The following is an 18,595-nucleotide window of genomic DNA, read 5'->3' on the forward strand; positions in this document are numbered from 1 at the left end:
ATCTTTATCCTGGAAACCAGCAAAAGATTCAAGGAAACATAAGCAAACAACACGCCACTGAGATTTATTGACCACTTAATCATGAATTTTGAATAATTAACTCGATACCAAAATTCTTATATGCGAATAACTTCTGGCATAGCAACTAAATCAACATGGCAAACAGAAATTCGATTTAAAATTTCAACGCAAAAGTTCTCTGCAAACTAAGGATTTTCTCTCTTGTCGACGAAGAACTGAAATGTAAAAATAGAAAATTAGAGAACGCTGCAATAAATAGCGGGTAATGTGCGCGCAAACCGCGGGGTGTCCTGTCAGTTAGCAGATAGATTTGTAGCCTGATAATTCTCTAAACAAAACTTCGTCCTTAAAGCTAGTTTGTATACAAGTTGCTGAGATCTGTAAGTCGTAAATTACGATCAAAATTTGGATGTTGAACATGAGATTAACCCACCTTATTAACAGCAGCAAAGGCTGGCCCAAAACGAGGATGTGTTTGTAAGCGAGAGCGTATCCAAGATGGTAGCTTCGCCTGCACGTGACTCCTTGAGTATCTTTGATCCAGTAAAACTATACACGCAAAATCGCTTCTGTGACGAATTGCCCGGCCTAAATGGAAAACAAGCAAAGGCAATTAGCAATTAAAAAAATGAAACAAACAAATTTTTATGAATGAAATCTGAAATTCTACATGATATTTTTAACGTTGAATTATTTGGCTGCGAAAGTTGCTACGGTGCTACAAATTGAACTATAACTAGATAAAGTACAAGATATCTGACAGGTAGGTTCGAAAAGAATTGAGTTAAAACCAAAGAAAATGCAAAAACGTTATGAGTTAATCAAATTTTTGAGCTCTTGTGGGTTTAAAGATATGGACTAAACTGTCTTCAAAAAAGATTTCTATCTTAGATAAGACTATTTTAGGTCATCTCTCAACCCTGACACTACTTCTTTCGCTCCCCTAACAGTGTAGGTAAATATCACACAAGCTATGTGTAAAAAAATTCTAAATTTTGAAAACTGAAGTTAGTGTTCAAAGACCTTTTTAAGTGATTGTAGCAATATTTTACACTTTAAGCCAAGCCCGCCGAGAGTAATAAATTAATGAGGCTCGCTAGATCTAGAGAGTCTCATGAAGTAATGAATTCTATTTTAAAATACATAGCAAAGCATAGCAAAAATAGCAAAGTGCTTTATACGATTGCAAAAAAATGTTTGCAAAAAATATTCTGAAATGTCTTTTAAGCTAATCTAAAGTGCTTTGCACAAAAATTTTATGCTCGCACGGGGCTTCGTCGTTTGGCTTTTCCCAAGGGGCCTCCGAAACCTCTCGGCGGCCCTACTTAAGGCATGGCAGATATAGCAATGGAATGCACACACGATCACGTGACATAAAAGATACCGATTGACTGGTTAACTGCTTTCATGCATATATTTTCGTAGTGTTCTTGGCCAGCCTTGGGCTGAAAGAAAAGTGACTTGTCAGTGAATCAACATAAAAAACACAGAATAGTGTGAGATTTTCATATGTCAGATAATACTTGCGGATATCTTGAAAGTATTCAACCTCGACTAGGAATGAAAACAAGCCTTTCGTACCGCACAATTTGTAACAAGCACGGAATAGCAGGCACATATTATACTAAAGCCTTTTTCGTCCGACACTCTTCAGTGTATAAACTTCGGATAATGTCGACAGGGGGGGAAAGCATTTATATCCACGTACGGATCGAAAATGACGCGAGACGAAAAATGGCGTCTTTGATTGGGTCCTTGTTTGGTTCGTTTGACTGACAAATAAGTGAAAGTTAACCTCTGAAAATTTGGATAAAGCTAAAATATTTATTTCGATGTTTGAAACAAAATTCCTTGTAATGAGAAAGTTTTTAAAAAAATTTTCAGTACCATGAAACAAAAACCAACCAATATCCCTTATTCATTAATTCATCCATTGATACTTCATGACTATAATTTTATCATTTAATCAACTTATTAATAAATTAATCGGTTCATATCTTCATTAAATTGCTCCTTCCCCAATAGTTTATTGAATCAATTAATTGATAAATTCATTCATCAATTCGTTCAACTATTAATTAATTCATTCATTTGGACAAAACTGATTTAACGGTGATTAGAGACTTACCCCAACACATTTATCAAGATAAGCCATTTTCTCGTTCAGCTCGGGTGATGTCCTGTTTGGGTAAGGAAGACCAACCATGAGAATGCACCTGCAAAAATATCCAGCACGATTGTGTAAGACAACTTTAGGTCCATATTCATCAAATTATGTGTTGGTCAAACATGCAATTTTCTGAGAAAACGCTAATAATATTTAAACTAGATTTATTCATAAGGAAAACGTTATTAACCTTCATTTATTCTAAAATCATAGATAGAAAACCATATCCTATTATCTTACCTATGTTCCTTTTATTAATGAAGCAACGCAATTTTTTATTCTCTTTATGTTCTGTTGTAAAACATATTCTTAAATATCATTTTTTTAATCCATTCGTTTATTGCAAAATTTTGAAATCAAAATAATTGAGTTTTAGGCCATTACAAAAAGCACTCTTGCTCATACAAGACGCCTGTACGCTGACATTTCCAAAATACTTTCAGTATAAGAGCTCTCCTCTTTAAAAGCAATCTGATTTACATCATGTATTCCCTCATCCCTATTTAATAATTGTTCTCGTGCCTGAGATTTGATATTGTAAAACATCCTTCTAGACAATGCCAACAACTTCAAGGTCTGAGTGTTTACCACTGTTGCTTATAATAATAATATAATAACACGAATCTTTATACAGGATTAACACTTCATCGTTACTGCTTTTATCATAACATCCTCGGATCACTTGCATTTACATCGCCTTATGTTGATATTTTATCCATATTTTTGCATTATATTTGTCTCAAAATTTTGCAACCTTCTGTCCTGCTCATTGCATTTGAGGATCAAACCAGCAGTTTTCTGTTACTCGACAACCACTTCACAGGGAGCGGAGGTCTTTTGTGGCGCAGAAGAAAAGCCTTCCAAGCATAATTCCTAAATATCACTATGCATAATGGCACAAATGATCAACTAGCTCTTTCACTAAATCACTTCTTACCGTCCTAGATCATCAGAAAAGTTGATGCCCTCACTCATTTTTCCCCCGACAACACTCAATAGTAACGCTCCATTTTGTTGTGGCTTTCCAGTTGGTGAACGAACATGCTTTGTTCTCTGAAAATAATAAGATGAATAAAATGACTTTTGAGTCCAGAACCTGCTATAACAAATAGTGTGTATTAATTTTCAAGATACTTTCTGCAGTTGTCAAAAAAACAACAATACTTTTAATACAACAGTCCATTTTATACATAAAACAACACAATGCATCCTTGTCTTGGATCTAAATTCACTGCTCAATCCTGCTTTAGAGACAGAATTTTCATATATCATAGCTGCAAAGAAGTTTCCATTTGATTGTTTTAAGTGTACTAAGAAATCTTGAGTGAGAGAAAACAAAATCATGAAAGTGTACTTTTATGAATTCAGCATAGTTTCCTAGCACTTGATCAACTCTTCCCGATTTCCTTGGCTCTCTAAAAACCTGTAAAAAATATCAAACATCGCAAATTAATACTTTTAAAGCTGTTTTGGATGCAGACAGGAGAAAATAGGCTTCGCAGCCTAAATTCTGGCTAAAACATTGAGACAGAGGGTACCTTTTGTCATTTTTTTGGAAAAACAAAGAACAACAATTATCTTTCCCAATACGTTAGATTCAGTGATAAAAGAAAACAGATTTAGCAAATTATAACTTGAAAACAATTTTAACAAGGGGAAAGGTTACCTTTTTACGAGACTCTATCCGCTGCAAGATCCCCTTTTCAAGCCATTTAGCGTGCACTCTTTCCTCATAGTCGTATGACGGGAAGAAGCAGACAATGCCAGCAGGAACTACAGCACATATGTTTACTAACAAACGTCCAAGTTCTTCGATCTTTAATTTTAAAAACGATAAAGAAAAAAAGAAATTAAGATAAATTAGACTTGAAGTGAAAGTGTATTCGATTTATTCTTTCAAGTATATTGTATTAGAAGCAATAAGAAATATGAAAGTATGTTAGAAACATTTCTTGAGTCATTTTATGAGGGAAAATAAGTAAGATGTAAATCAAGTTAATGGGGAAGATAGAAATTCAAACTGGATTTTTTAGAGCTGTTTAAAACTTTGCATTCCACTAAAAGTTATAAAATCCCCCATAAACTCTTTTCACGAATTCAATAGTGGTATTTTATCGTTTCTCTCATGAATTTGACACTATATTCTTAAAAGAAAGCAAGTTAAATGAGATGTCTGAAATTCCTCACCATATTGTTCTGGTCTCGACTTTGATACGTGAAATCGAGATCCAGTGAAGAAGGTCCTTTGCTCAACGCTATGGCAACAAGATTTTCAGGAGGAATGACATGGCCTAAAAGACGAACCAAGGGTCAGAATGATATACCTTAGGTATTTGGAAATGCTTCGATTGACTCAAGATTTATTAAACAAAAGACATTTGAGAGTATTAATTGGCTAGAAAAAGATGTAAAGAAGGCTTATTTGTTAATTGGACCATTTCGATCCAGACTTTGCTTCAAACTAATCCAGCTTGATCATCAAATATTTCAGGCTGCCACTCACGAGTACAAACTGCTTTAGTTTTGCACTGAGGATGCTTAAGTTATCCTTCATTGGACTGTTTTAATCAAAACTTAGATACAGTTAACAAATATGGTTCTATCCATAGAAACAAATAAAATATTAGCATCACAAGACTACATGTTTCAGATTTACAATGTCACATATGTGGTTTGAATGACTTAGTAATCCTGAAGCTAACCGAGACCAGTAAAAGAAAAAAGTAAATTACCACAAGAGAACTCAGTTATCCTTTCTAAAGGCACACCAGCTGAATGCAGCAGAACTTCCTTGAACTCTGATACCTAAAAATATTTTAAACAAATATAAATTGTAGAAGAAACTAAAGGTAAAGATTTTGAAAAAGATCAGATCTGAAACAATATTACCTATTTGGGAAACATGAAGGCCCTTTTAACGGGATGTTATATATCCGTGCCTGTTCTTGATGCAAATGTTACATTACAAGATCGTACTAAAATCTTTCGAATAAAAGCCTATATGTTTGCGGTGCGTCAGTTTCAAAATACCTAAAAACAAGTTCTAAATTCTCGCACCTTGCTCTTAATGAACTATTTCTTGCCTATTATCTTTATTTTTAGGTGTTAAGTAAAACTCTTTCCATAGAAAGCTAAGAGCATCATCTTATTTGCTCAAAACAGTATGAAATTTCAAATCGGTGACTAAAGGCCGGGGGGGGGGGGGTTATTCATTAAGCAGAGAACGGGGATTTGCCATTTTAAAATATGAAAAATATACCCTAACATTTATCAATTTTCCCAAAACCCTACCCCAAAATTTGGATACAAAAAGAAATGCATACCCTTAAATTTAAATCAAATTTGCAAAAAGTAAATAACGAAATATTACCTTTCTTTAAAAAACGTTACCCCAAAATTTAAGGTCATTCTAAAATCAATCCCGAAATTCATGACCATGATTTATTATACCAAAATCGCTACCCTGAAATTCATTTTCTATTTGGAAAAAGGTACCCCCAAAAATGGCACATCCCATACCAGTGTATGTGAAAGTTAACCCCCCTTTCCACCCCCCGGAAGAAGCATATCAAAATTGGAAATGAATGTAGATTGAAACTTGCCGGTTGCATTGTTCCTCCAGCAATTATAACAGCCCTTGCTTCTTTGGTAATGTCCGCAAAATGAACGGCCGGATTGAGAAGCAAAAATTTCAGCTTGCTCTGACTTAACAGCTCTGAAAAATTGATAACATTATGATAATTACAGGGGGCTGTATTACTTAGTAGAGTGCAGCAGTATTACTTACAAGTTGTGGGTAACTGCTTTTGCAAACCCCATTTTATTAGCAGGGATAATTCAAAGATATTATATCAAGATATTTCTAATCATGGGAGATTTTAGTCAAACAATTTTGACAAGTCCCAGAAGAAAAGTAAGTTGGGCAATGCTTTAGCCGCAAGGCCCTGGGGAATATTATAGGAACCGCAGGGGAACATTCAAATCAATAACAGGTGTAAGATATTATAATGAATAGACAGAAACTTTCAAATTAATCGTTTCAGATAAAAAGTATACAGAACATAGGGCGAAAAAAGATATGAAAGCACGACGAATGAAAGCATATTCTAGCCCCAAACCATTTTTATCATAATACCATGTGCCAAGATTTTACCATAAGCTTAAATAACATCGATAAATCTTTGCTGTTTGTCCCATAATGTCGAGAAAACAATGAATTTCAGTCCTAGATGACAACACTATGAAGCTTGGTCGATGTCTAACAAATGGCAAAATAAAAGAAAACATCGCTAAAAATTTGAAGGTTGGGAGAAATGCTAAATTCTAAAATGAGAAATGAAAAATCAGAAATAAATAATGAATACCGGGGCAGGAAGGTTTATTAGCTAATTTATAATAAAATTGATCTTCACCATTTCTAACGACGAGAATTCGACCATCTTTATTCGCGTTGGTCAAGGCATCTAAGAAAGCCTCGATATGATAAAACTGAGATGTTCGTGTTGCCTCGAGTTCATTTTCCATACAGCCTGAAATGACATAAATAGGTCTCTTGCTATCATACCATCGAGAAGAATATTTTATAAATAGTCACAGGGACCGGGGGCACAGTGGGCACATTCCCCATCCACCTTTCAGAGACAATGTTACAGTATCCGACATTTATACTCTGAAGAATTTCGGACGAAAAGTGCTTTAGTACGCTTTGTTACTTCACAATTTGGTTCAACCATTGAAATTCACCTCACAGTTTTCGCATTCCAATAACTGCTTATTTCAAGATCATAACAAAAATAAATTCATCGTGTTGAAATGCCACCAATTCGACGGGGCACTTTACCAGAAATCAATGTCAGACAAGTAAGTTGAGTTATTTTGAACAATTTCGTATTTACTTACCTACTGAGGTGGAGTATTTGTCCACAAATCCGTTCAGCTACAAAAACGGAACCAAATAACCTCATAAAACCATGAATATCTTATCAAATACACATATTGGAGTCATTGCAAAAATTCATCCTCAAAAATGCCCCTTCGTTCACAGCTTTTAACCTTCTTTAAAAAACAAACAGAAAAGCATTGGCCTAAAGATATGCTAATGGTTTGGGCCCAGAGGCTTGAAAGTTTCATGGGGTTTTAAACGCCCCAAAAACAGAATGACCATTACTGACATGCAACATTAAAAAAATTTTGTGAGAAGTTTTCTAAAAAAACAGGGCCCGAGGATAGACATTTTTGAAGAAACTGAGAAAAGTTGGAGGTAATGGCCTTTTACAAACCCTAATATGTACACTAATTGTTACATGTAGACAAACAGGTTCATTTTCTCACTTCGACTCTGCTTTCACGCGAGATCTTAGAATATTTTCATCGGTCAAAACAAGGCCAATAATTTTCTGTTGACATAATTCCAATTCTGGGAACAATTTCTATCAAACTTCAAAACACAATGTTTAATAGTGTTGTACGGGTCAAACGGAAAGAAATTATTGTTCAGTATTGAGTAGATTGTCAATCATTTCTCAATTTAGGTCTTGGAATTCAATTATTCTGATAATTTTATAATTTCTTTAACATAAAATACCTTTTTTGATATCAAACTTTTTTCACAGTATCTTCGTATCTGCAAGTAAAGGAATCAATATTTATAAACAATGGTCAAATATGCGTCTTGGATGACAAAAAAACCAGGAATTTTTATTTCAATTGCTAATGAAGTGATTTTTCTTTGAAAATAAAACATCTCTTTGCAGTAATTTCATACCTAAATCTATCTTGCTATGTGAAAAAATTTGTATCAAATTATCTCTCACCTTAAACAGATTCAGGTTATCAATATTCGTTGAAAACACAAAATCGTTGATTGTATATAAACTTGCTTCTGCAAAGGAACAAAAAAATGGTCAAAAATACTATTGAAACAATGGACAAGCTCCAACAAAGACAAGATGGTGTCTAACAAAGTTAAGGTTTGTTAGCTACATAACAAAAATAGAATAGAACAGGGGTATATTGGAGGCAGAATTTTGCGACTTTATGTAGATATTCGGTATGTTTAGTGAAAGGATGCAACGTAAAATTGAATCTGGTCTTAGTTTGAGGGGACGGGAAATTAATGACTAGATGAAAATGTTGCTAAAAATTAGGGCGATGTATTAAAGAAAAGGAAGGTAAAGTAAAAGAGAGAGTGAAAAATATATACATCTGGACTTCGTTCTATTCAGTGACAAAATTTAGAAGATTCTAAATCTTATACAAGTATTGGGAGCTAAATAGCCTTGGTTATCTTGTCCAAAGATGAATAATTACCCTTTTGTTCACCCTTCTTTCCGTTTTCTGGGTAATGTGACTTTGACCCTGCAGCAACTGAAATATGAAAGGTACGTTTTGCTGCTACAAAGCTCTATGACCGCACGGCAAAGTTAGGGAGGAGAAAACAAACAAATTCAGATGTCTTTGATAGAATTTATCAATTTGCCCAGAATAGTACTACATTAAACAGCAAATACGCATCGGTAGATGTCGCTGAAATGTTAAAGATAGGTAACTTTATCAACAGAATTTATAATAATCGAATGATGAATATTGTGTATTTTTTAAACTTATAATGCGCGGGATTGTGCGGGATTAGACTTACTCAATGTGGACTTACTCCATGAGCCTCTCTTTCGCTACAGCCTCACATTACGGACACTACAAGGCACTCAAAAACTGGCAACTTGAATTTTGTCCCGTTCTTATTTTCGTTTCCAAACTTCTCAAATCCACCCCCCCCCCCTCTCCCCCCGCCTTGCACAGTTGTACAACTCTTTCATTCGCATGTAAAGGTGCTTGTTGGTAAAATGTTTTTACTTCTTTTTCGCTGCCAATTGCAATTTCCCTGGTGTGGTTGTAACAGTGTAGCGTTCCAACTGTCAACAGTAAGTATTTATCTTTTGCTGTATTTTCCTGTGACAATATCAAAGTAGTTTGTTGTAGCGTCCTCAAAGTGAGGCAATAGCGCAACAAAGGCTAACAGAGCAAGTCTAGGCCTAGATATAATTTCTGGTTTCTTTCGGTAAGCATTGAATATAGTATTTCTTAGACAAACCTCCGAGGAATTTCATTAAAAGATCCATAATCAAAAGCAATTGGTTTATGTGCAGCAAATTTCTCGACTTTAGTCGCGATCTAAAGAATTTGTTAATCAAGATTAAATAAAGATCCACAAAAACGAATATATGATAAAAAAGGTTTTAAAATTTCAGAAAAATATCTGTAAAAATATTTATCGAGGACCAGGTTAGAGACATAGGTAGGCCAGGGGAAAGCAACATAAAAATTTAAGGTTCATCTTTCTTCCCGGTATTTTTGAATTAATTAGAAATGACATCAGTTAGTTGGGTTTGTTTTAGCAAAAAATATACAATATAGTATTAATATTAGAATTTGAAAATTTGTTCATCTAAACATTAAAGGAGAGATTTAAGTTTTATTAATTCCAGATTGAGTCTCAAATGACAAATTAAGACGATTGGTTAGAATAATCAAAACACAACGTCCGGTTATATAGTCAATGTCCGGTTATATGGTCGATATCCGGTTATATAGTCAATATCCGGTGATATAGTCAAATCCGGTTATATAGTCATGTCCGGATATAAAGTCAATCTCCGGTTACATAGTCAATATCTAGTTATCAGTCAATGTCCGGTTTGAAGGTCAATGTCCGGTTATATAGTCAATTCCGGGTTGTATGATTATTCAAGAGAAAGCTTAATTTGCTGAAGTTTAAAAAATTTGAATAATGAATTGTCAAAAGTCGGCCTAAGAGAAAAAATTAACGCTTCAATTGGAAAAAATCAGAACTATCCTGCACTTTAATTATTGGTATTTGTAAGTAGCTGATAAATGAAAGGAAGATTTGAAAAAAAACCAACTGCATACCTATAGCGAGTGAGATACTGGCTAAGTTGATCGCGTGACGTCGATATCTACGAGTAATTTTATAGAGGTCAAACAGATGCATTACAAATGCCGTTATTCCATCCTCCATCGTTAATAAATTTTTACAGCAAAACAAGGAGGAAGCAAATTCTCCCAAAAAGGCCAGGGAGCATGCAACCACATTTTTTTGCAAAAACAAAAGAGATTTTTCAAAATCTTGTGTTATGCTTCTTAAATTTTCCCTTGCACCCCACCACCCTTCCCCCCTCCCCCTCACCGGAGCCCATGGATCAGATATATAGCAGGCATTTTTTTACTCACATGTAAACCCGATACTTCGATGCTGTGCAAGCTGTTTATAGTGTCAATCAGATTATGAGCTTCGTCCACAATTACAACGCTGTTTTTCAGCTTGATTCCGATTGCATCTCGCGTTGCTTTGTGCAGCAATGTGTTGTAGGGGAGAACGACAAGCTGCAGAGAAAGAGCAAAACGATGCATGATTGCTACATACTTGAAAAGTATTACAAACGATGCTGATCGATTGAATCTACACTTGTGATACCCCTAGCTGCATAGAATGGGCTAATTCGCTTCTATTCACTGAATATTACCCAAAAAATTGCGCATTTAAGTAATATCAGAGCAAATGTATAATGTATCAATTCAATTAAATACTTTTTATAGCAAAAGTGTTGATGCCATTACCTGAGCTTGTGGAACTGAGTGTCTTGTTCCATAGTAGGGACAGGTGGCAAGGTCTTGGCCCAGCTGAACGAGTTGTTCGATATCATGCACGTCGACCTGAAAATTGACAATGCCAGTTTAGCAATACCGTGTGTTTTGTTTATTGAAAAAATAGCTTAGTTAGCATACGTCTGTCAAAATTATTGGAACATCCATCTGTTCAAGTCTTGTTCTGATATTATCAAATTCTTTACCAAATATTACTTCTTCAGCTAGATCCCCCCCCCCCCCCAAACAAAATTTTGCTAGTTTAGGCAATATCATCAAGCTACAGAAAAAATATACTTCCTACGTCTATTTAAACCTAAGGAAAACAAAAACTGTTTCAAAGGAGAGAGAATAGCTGAATTAGGGATTTAAAACTGAAGTTTGTTTTTCAAGACTATTCGCACTTATCACAACATCTTATCAACAACTTAAAAACGGGATTAAACACCTTTAAGATATACAAACATGTTCTACAGTGCTAAAACCATAGACAGAGCTTTTGAAAAATACCCCAAAACATATTCCAGGTAGCATGCATGCATTCTTCAACAACCCTCTCCCCCACACAAAGTTGGAGCATATGTATTTTAATTGGAGGGGTATAAACATTTAAATGGGGAAGGGGGCGGCAAATCTCAACACCGTCAGCCAGGGATGTCTGTATTCTAAAATCATAGACTGCTAAAATGAATTAAGCTGACAGTTAAACCATTCCAGATTGGTGGCAAATTTCAAGCTAGCTCGTCAGTGTTTAAAGTTATTTAACAATGAACTGGTTTAGAAAAATGCAATATTTTAAAAGTATTCAGACCACAGGACTCACAAAAACGTTATCAACAAAGTCTTTCATTTTCTTTTTTTGGTAATATTTACATCCGTTTCCAATGAGCTTCCTACGTTTTTTTCTTTCCTTGTTGGCCTTTTTATCTAAGAAAGAAGAAAATTTTGCAAACGTTTATATTGAAAAATTGTTAAATTTTTTAATCTTGAAGGATTTGCAATGAAATTACTTTTAAAAGATGTCTTTACTAAACTTTAAGTAAATTTTGGAAAGATAAAATAACAAAAAATTAGAATGTTTTTCACCTTCAGATTTGTTTCGTTTCATTTATCTTCACAAAATTGTAGAAACATCTTGTTTTTAATAAATGTTTTGATCTTGTTCTGTTTAAATAATTTTAGCATCCTTTTTATAATAATTGCTGGTTAAAATATAATGAAAAGGGGGAAAATATGAATTCGCTGTTTCGTAACCTTTTGAATGAGTGCATTATATTTTAATGTTGATAAATTCTTTAATTCCTATACTCCTTCTTTAATATTTATTACTTCTTCATTACTTCATTGCAATAACGGGATGTAAGGTGTTCTTCATTGCTTTATTACATTCAAGGTAACAAGGAGTTCGGTCAAGACCTTTGTGCAAAATGTTGCCAAAACAATAGCAAAAGCAGAAATTTGCTCCCCTGAGCCTCTAGCACCATCCCCCCCTCTCCATAACGATTTACAGCTTATAAAACGACATTTATACATAGAGAAGCGTCGGATACTGCAAAAAACATCAAATACTGCACCAAACATTAAATCAGGAAGCTTTTCTGTTCGGCTAGGAAGAAATCATAATTCCGCAATTTTAGAACTCGCTTTTCAAAAATTTGTTTATCTAAGTACTCCGTTTACACATGGCTTTCGAACAATATATTGGTCTCCATTTTTCCATTGACAATGATTGTATTTTATTGATATTAACAGGACGAAATTTAAGCCTCTATGATTGACCGATTTGAAATTAAAACATTAGGTTATGAAATTAACAAAATATTAATAAGAGTAAAAATTTATGTGGATGATACTACCTGACATGCCAACAACGTGCATAAAATAAGTCTCTTGAGGATAAGTTCAGATTACCGTAAATCCTCGAATTAGCCCCCTGGGGGCTTTTTTTTGACATTTTTGGATGGGGGCTTATTCGAGGGGGAGGGCCTTATAAAATTATTGTAAACATTAGGAAGACATTATTGAAAGACCTCGTTTATTTTAGTAGGAATTTCTCTATGTGCATTCAATTAATTACTACCAAAAGTATGAATTTGTTGTGGCAATTCAATAAAACGCCATAGGCAATCTCAGATGGCAAAAATCATCAAATAGAGGGGTCCAATTTGAGAATTTACGGTAGCAGTGGGGGCTTATTCGAGGGGGGCTTATTGACAATTTGTAGTTCTAGGTTGGGGGCTGATTAGGTTTGAGGATTTACGGTATTGCGAAAAAGAGCATTTGTAATTACTAATGATTCAAAAAACATTCTTGATACCATTTTTCAGTCGCTGTAACTCCAAACACCTTTCGTTTATTCTGTGGTTACTTCGCAAGTTCTGTACTTGTTCGTTGATGCAAAGATTCTACATAATAAAAACAGGAAAGAATTGGAGAATGATTTTGAGAAGCGATGCAATAAAAGCTATCTTTTGCCACAATGCCAATCTTTTCAAAGTCCGTTTAGTAGAATTTCGAACTGGAATAAGATTGCTTTGTTAAAAGAACCTGTCGGCTTTATTACTGAAATGAGTATCATTTTGTGACGAAATATCTAGAACTCCAGTGAAATAACCACTTCGAGAAAAAATATCTACAATACTCAAAAAATAATCGAGAATAGGAGCAACTACGCAAGAGGGAAAAATTTCCTTTGCATTAATGATAATCAGGAGGAGCTCAGTTATCCCCTTGGACTTAAAAATATAAATATTACATAAATTTACGTTTACAGAACACAAAACTGGATTATTTATGAATCAAGGTCCGACCTGTCTAGATCCCAACGAAACGACCTTCACTTCCTTTCCAAATGGGCTCTTTTTCACTTCATTAACGAATTGCGCCAGTTGGGAATGTGTTCGGCTACAGTAAAAAATCTGTCAACAAAACCAGAGAAAAACTATATTTATTATGAAAAGTAATGATGATTTTAACAGGCCTAAACAACTTTGGTAGGATAAAAATCTTGATCAGCTAAAAAGAGTACGCAGAAATTGGCAAGGAAGAGGTTAAAGCTCGGAGGGTGCCATTTTGGTTACTAATTTTTGACGGGGACGTGCCATTTTGGTTAAAAATTTGGACCCATAAATCCTCAAATGTCTGAAAAAATGTGACCCATAATTTCGCAAACATGATAAAAACTATGCCCATAATTCCGCAAAGCAAATAACATTTTAAAGCACATAAAAATCATTAAACGAATTTTGCATGAGCTTTGCCCCAAATCTCAATATTACACATATTTCATAGTTTTTTTTTCTAACTGGCCGTTCATTTTGTTAATGCTAAATATCCCACCTAATAATTTTGCAATATTTTCCCAAAATAGTGCCCATAATTCTTTGTTTTATCAAATGGTACCCATAGTTCCGCACATATTTCAAAAAGTGATACCGATAATTCCGCACTTTTCAGAAAAAGGCACCCCTAAATAAAAAAGGCCCCCCCCCCCCGAGGGTTAAAGACACTCCTTGGAAAGAATTGAGTGACCTTGATGTAGACAAGGAAAATATTTACGAATGATCACAAAGATGTAAAAGAAAAGAGATAAAACAAAAACAGAGAATTAACATCTTGGCAATAAGAAGATAGCTTTGAGGCGCATTCCGAGAAAGAATAATGAAATTTGCAGCCTGGCGTAAAATATGTTGATTTATATGAAAGGCGAGCAAATAAGAAAACCTTCACGGAAGCGCAGTCTTCTTCTGATTCACTGTCAGTTTCATTTTCAGAACTGCAAAACAACAAAAAGCCTGTATAGTTAACAGAAAAAGGCAACGCCAAGTGCATGTGGTATTTGGAAAGTGCAATTAGCCAGAATTCGGAGTTGGACCCTTGGAATTCCCAATGAAATTATGCGAGAATAACAAATAAGCTGCATTAAGTGGTTTGTTTTAAGCTTGGAAAGTCTTGGTTTGCAGCAAAAAACCAAAGTGACCCTTGTTGTTGCTTGTCACAATGATAGTACAGTTTCTACCTTTGATTATTTTTGTTTGAATTCTTTCATCCATAACCCCATTTCATATTAGTAAAAACAAATGTTGGAGGAGATCTCGAATTTTCAGGCCTCTATTGAAGAAGACTTTCTTACACAGCAAAGGCAACTAATGATTGGCTCTCGAGATAAAAATATCCTAAAGTATTACAATATTCTTTAATTTCATGCTCCTTTGAGAAAGATGCATCCCTTTCATTTTTTATCAACTTTCTGAGACATGTTTTTTGTTCATTTTTTTCCAATAGAAAATCCCTTGAGGACGGTTTACCTGGACTTATCCGGGTCTTTTTCGTCCCCATCACTATTGTAATCGCTAAGGACAAGTTCATCGTCATCATCTTCCGTTTCATCTTCAACAACTTCCTTGTTGTTTGATTTTCCTTCTTTAGCGTCCTCTGCTACGCTGTCTTCACGCTTAATTCGTGGAAAGGGGAAACGTAAGTGAATTTAGTACTTTGAAAAGGGGAAAATATCACTTTTTATGTATGTTTTTATGTATATAAATCAACTGTAAGATGATATATCATAAAGATCTGAAAGACATAGAGAAGCATACAGGCATGAAATTAGAAGAAAAACAACATTTTAGTATATTGAAAATTGCTCGTGATTAACAGGCCTTCTTTATAAACAAAAATCTAGATAATGAACATACATGAATGCTAATTTTAAAAGTTTTTGCACGCAAAAGAGATGACTCATTATCAGAAAAGAAGTTTCTTCCACTGTCAAAGATCACGCTTCGTTTTCATCCCAAGACAATTTCTCCATCATTTTTAGGCCTCTTATGAGTTAAATAAAGTCTCTTGATAATACGAAACTGGATTCCAGTATTTCATTTTCTCTTTTCCTTTTTTTGAACTTGTTTGCTTTCTATTTTTTCAAGCAGCTAAAAGAACGCGATCCAGCAAAGATAGTAGCATAAAAAAACATTTTTACTCTGTCCCTAATTCAATATTAATTCATTTAATTTTGAAATTTATTTTTATTGTTACAAAAATCTAGCCATGGAGAAGCCCGATGTTCATGACATCTGATCAAAGTTTTTTGAATTCCGTTAACCTGAGACCTAATTCTACCCTAATTTAGTGCGCTATTGTAGTTTACCAATAACTTGTGTTATTATCAACTTCTTTTGATCCGAATGAGAACCAATATTTGCAGTGATAAAATGGTTTTGTGCACAGATAAGCAGGAAAGTATGCAGTGATAAAAACTACCATTCATTGTACTTTAGACTATTAGGGGGCAGGGAGCCAATCTCCCTAGGGCCTCGAGGTCGAGGGGGCCTGACAAAGTAATAAATTCCGTTATAAGGATGGAAGAAATCAAGCGGAAAAAACTTATGCTTGAAATAAGTAAAGGCTGGAATTTACTCTAGGCTTTTAATTTAATTGTAAAAAATGGTTTTGTGCAGGTATAAAAAGGAAAAATATGCAGTGATAAAACTAGTATTGATAGTCGCGGTGGACAAATCTTATGAATCTTTCACAAACTTCAAAGATTTTGGACTATGAAAAAGAAAATTGATAGCCTGATTTTCCTTAAAATTATGTACAAGACTAACACAATAAAAGCTCCAGTTGCCTCTTTCTGTCAGGCATGTTCTTCTCTCTTCTTTAAACCCAATTTTCAAATGAAAAAGTAAAACAAATTCCCTTCCCTTTTAAGCTTTCTATAACAGCATTTGGGGTAATTTCAAATAACCCCACATGCTAGTAAGTTCCCTTTTCAAATACTAAAATTGCAATAAGCTTCCACTCTACTAAGCTTTCCTTTTCAAACTAAAAATAAATAATCTTTTTCCTCTTCATTTTAAATGAAAATTTAAAATAATCTACCCTCTCTATATTAGACCCCCAATTCAAATCAAGAGTTTGAAAAAAGCCCTTCTCCCTTACGCTCTCAAGTCTAATTAAAGAAAAATATCAAAGGACAAAAACAAGAGTCCTAGGCAGATTAAGATGCTTCAATGTTTCTATGTATCTTTTAATGATAAAAATTAACATACTTTACGCTTATTTCTTGCAGCTGCTGCTACTTCCCTTTCTTTTTTCAGCTTCTCTAGCTTAGCTTGGTTTTTCTCTAATTTTGCCTTCTGTCTCTAAAATAGAAAAACACACACATAGATCTTGTTACCAAATGAAATTAATTTGAAAGCACTTTCAGGGCTTTTGGTGCGATAACAAGTGCAAGTGGCAAACAAAACTGCTTAGCTTGGATTTGGCTGGGACTGCTTTGCGCATATTTTTATAAGAAAAGAACTGTTATTATGTAGTCTGATGTTGGGATTGATTCTGCTTTAAGTTCATTTGGGTAAGATATCTTTTAGGATTACATACCTATAGCAAAAAATACTCATTTCTCAACAAAGTAACATACAGCTAGGGTTGTTATGCATTTCCATGCTCCCTAGGCTTTTGTATTGTAATTGATTGTCGTTGTAAATTTTATGAGAATATAAAAAAATTAAAAAAAAGTAACATACATCAATTTTCTCAGCAAGCTGCCTCTTTGCCTGCTTTTCTTCATATTCATTAACCCAGCTTGGCTCTAAAAGTTTCAAAGAAAGGATAGTCATTTACTAAAGGTTCATAGCAGTGATGATAACAAGATGAGGAACAAATAAGCATTGTAATTCCAATGAATTCAATATGTTGCTAAATTCAATAAAGGCCAAACTTTGCTTCATTTCACAGGCAAAAATTAGTACAATAGAAACAAATGTGCTAATCACTAGTTTTCAAAAGAAAGGTAAGATATTTATCTATTTGTAAAAACATTTCAAAATTAGAAGAAAACAACATATGAAACTTTAAAGAGATATTCATACCATTATTTGGTGCTTTAGACTTGTCAACTGTCTCAGTTCTGAAAAGAAATGAGGCAAAGTAATAGGTATGATTCATCATAAAGAAAAAGGCATATCACATATCTTGCTCCCTATTAGCATGTTGACATCAAATTAATACACTTTTAAACCAAATGATGCAGCATACCATATTCTATATTCATTGTTAATATTTGTGAATATTCCTTTTCCTTTTATTGGCAAAAACTTGAGTTTTGCAATATATTTCGTGTGTTGTATGTACCACAAACATGTAACAAATATAAATAGCTAAACATTAAGAGATTGACCAAAACTTAACAATGCTAAGCAGCTCACATTTTCCCTGTTCCCATGATTTCCTCTGCTTCTTTTTGCAATTTGAAATCATGATCTCGTAGCCAAGTAAGAATACCGCAAATCAGACTTAGAGACTTTCCCTAGAAGATAACATCATGATTGTATCACATCTCTGGCATCTCCATTCCATACACTTGACCATATACCTTCCTTTTATCAAATATATATAAATATGTCTTTAGACATTTCAAAGATCTTTTTGCATAAATATTTCCATTTTCGCAAGGATCTCGGGCTTACAAGGAGGTTTCATTTAATGTTTTCTAAGCAGAGCGTGAGCGTTGAAGGATAAACTGTTACTTACTTCTCAAATAATCTAAGCTAGATTTTTTATCTTACCGTGCCAGTCGGGCTTTCAAAGATTCCAACTTTCTCTGCTTCAACAGTCGTGTACAGCTTCTTCATAAAATTTTCTTGAATATCATAAGGCGGGAAGGGAAATGGAAAGTAGCCAGGTGTATCCAATTCTTCGACATTTTCATCTTTGTCCATCTTTGCCTAGGCCAATTCGAATTTT

The 18,595-nt window shown here is 34.3% G+C and overlaps 1 protein-coding gene across 1 annotated transcript; it reads right to left on the bottom strand.

Annotated features, from left to right (window-relative positions):
• Window positions 1-58: 58 nt before the first annotated feature.
• Window positions 59-18,570, bottom strand: LOC135685983 (ATP-dependent DNA helicase DDX11). The gene is made up of 29 exons (XM_065202111.1): window positions 18,418-18,570; window positions 18,058-18,158; window positions 17,722-17,759; window positions 17,377-17,441; window positions 16,900-16,992; window positions 15,157-15,302; window positions 14,573-14,624; window positions 13,660-13,767; window positions 13,167-13,254; window positions 11,673-11,776; window positions 10,823-10,918; window positions 10,436-10,588; window positions 10,115-10,161; window positions 9,279-9,358; window positions 8,498-8,554; window positions 8,002-8,069; window positions 7,773-7,811; window positions 7,088-7,124; window positions 6,601-6,717; window positions 5,791-5,903; window positions 4,921-4,993; window positions 4,376-4,479; window positions 3,855-4,004; window positions 3,543-3,611; window positions 3,126-3,241; window positions 2,150-2,237; window positions 1,406-1,466; window positions 455-609; window positions 59-236 (listed from the first exon to the last, which is right to left on the bottom strand). Exons 1-29 carry the CDS (start codon window positions 18,568-18,570, stop codon window positions 207-209), a joined length of 2,601 nt encoding a protein of 866 aa, XP_065058183.1. The 3' UTR covers window positions 59-206.
• Window positions 18,571-18,595: the final 25 nt, after the last annotated feature.

The sequence above is a fragment of the Rhopilema esculentum genome, chromosome 6 (assembly GCF_057945365.1).
Source record: "Rhopilema esculentum isolate cy_ngs chromosome 6, ASM5794536v1, whole genome shotgun sequence".
NCBI classification, from domain to species: Eukaryota; Metazoa; Cnidaria; class Scyphozoa; order Rhizostomeae; family Rhizostomatidae; genus Rhopilema; species Rhopilema esculentum.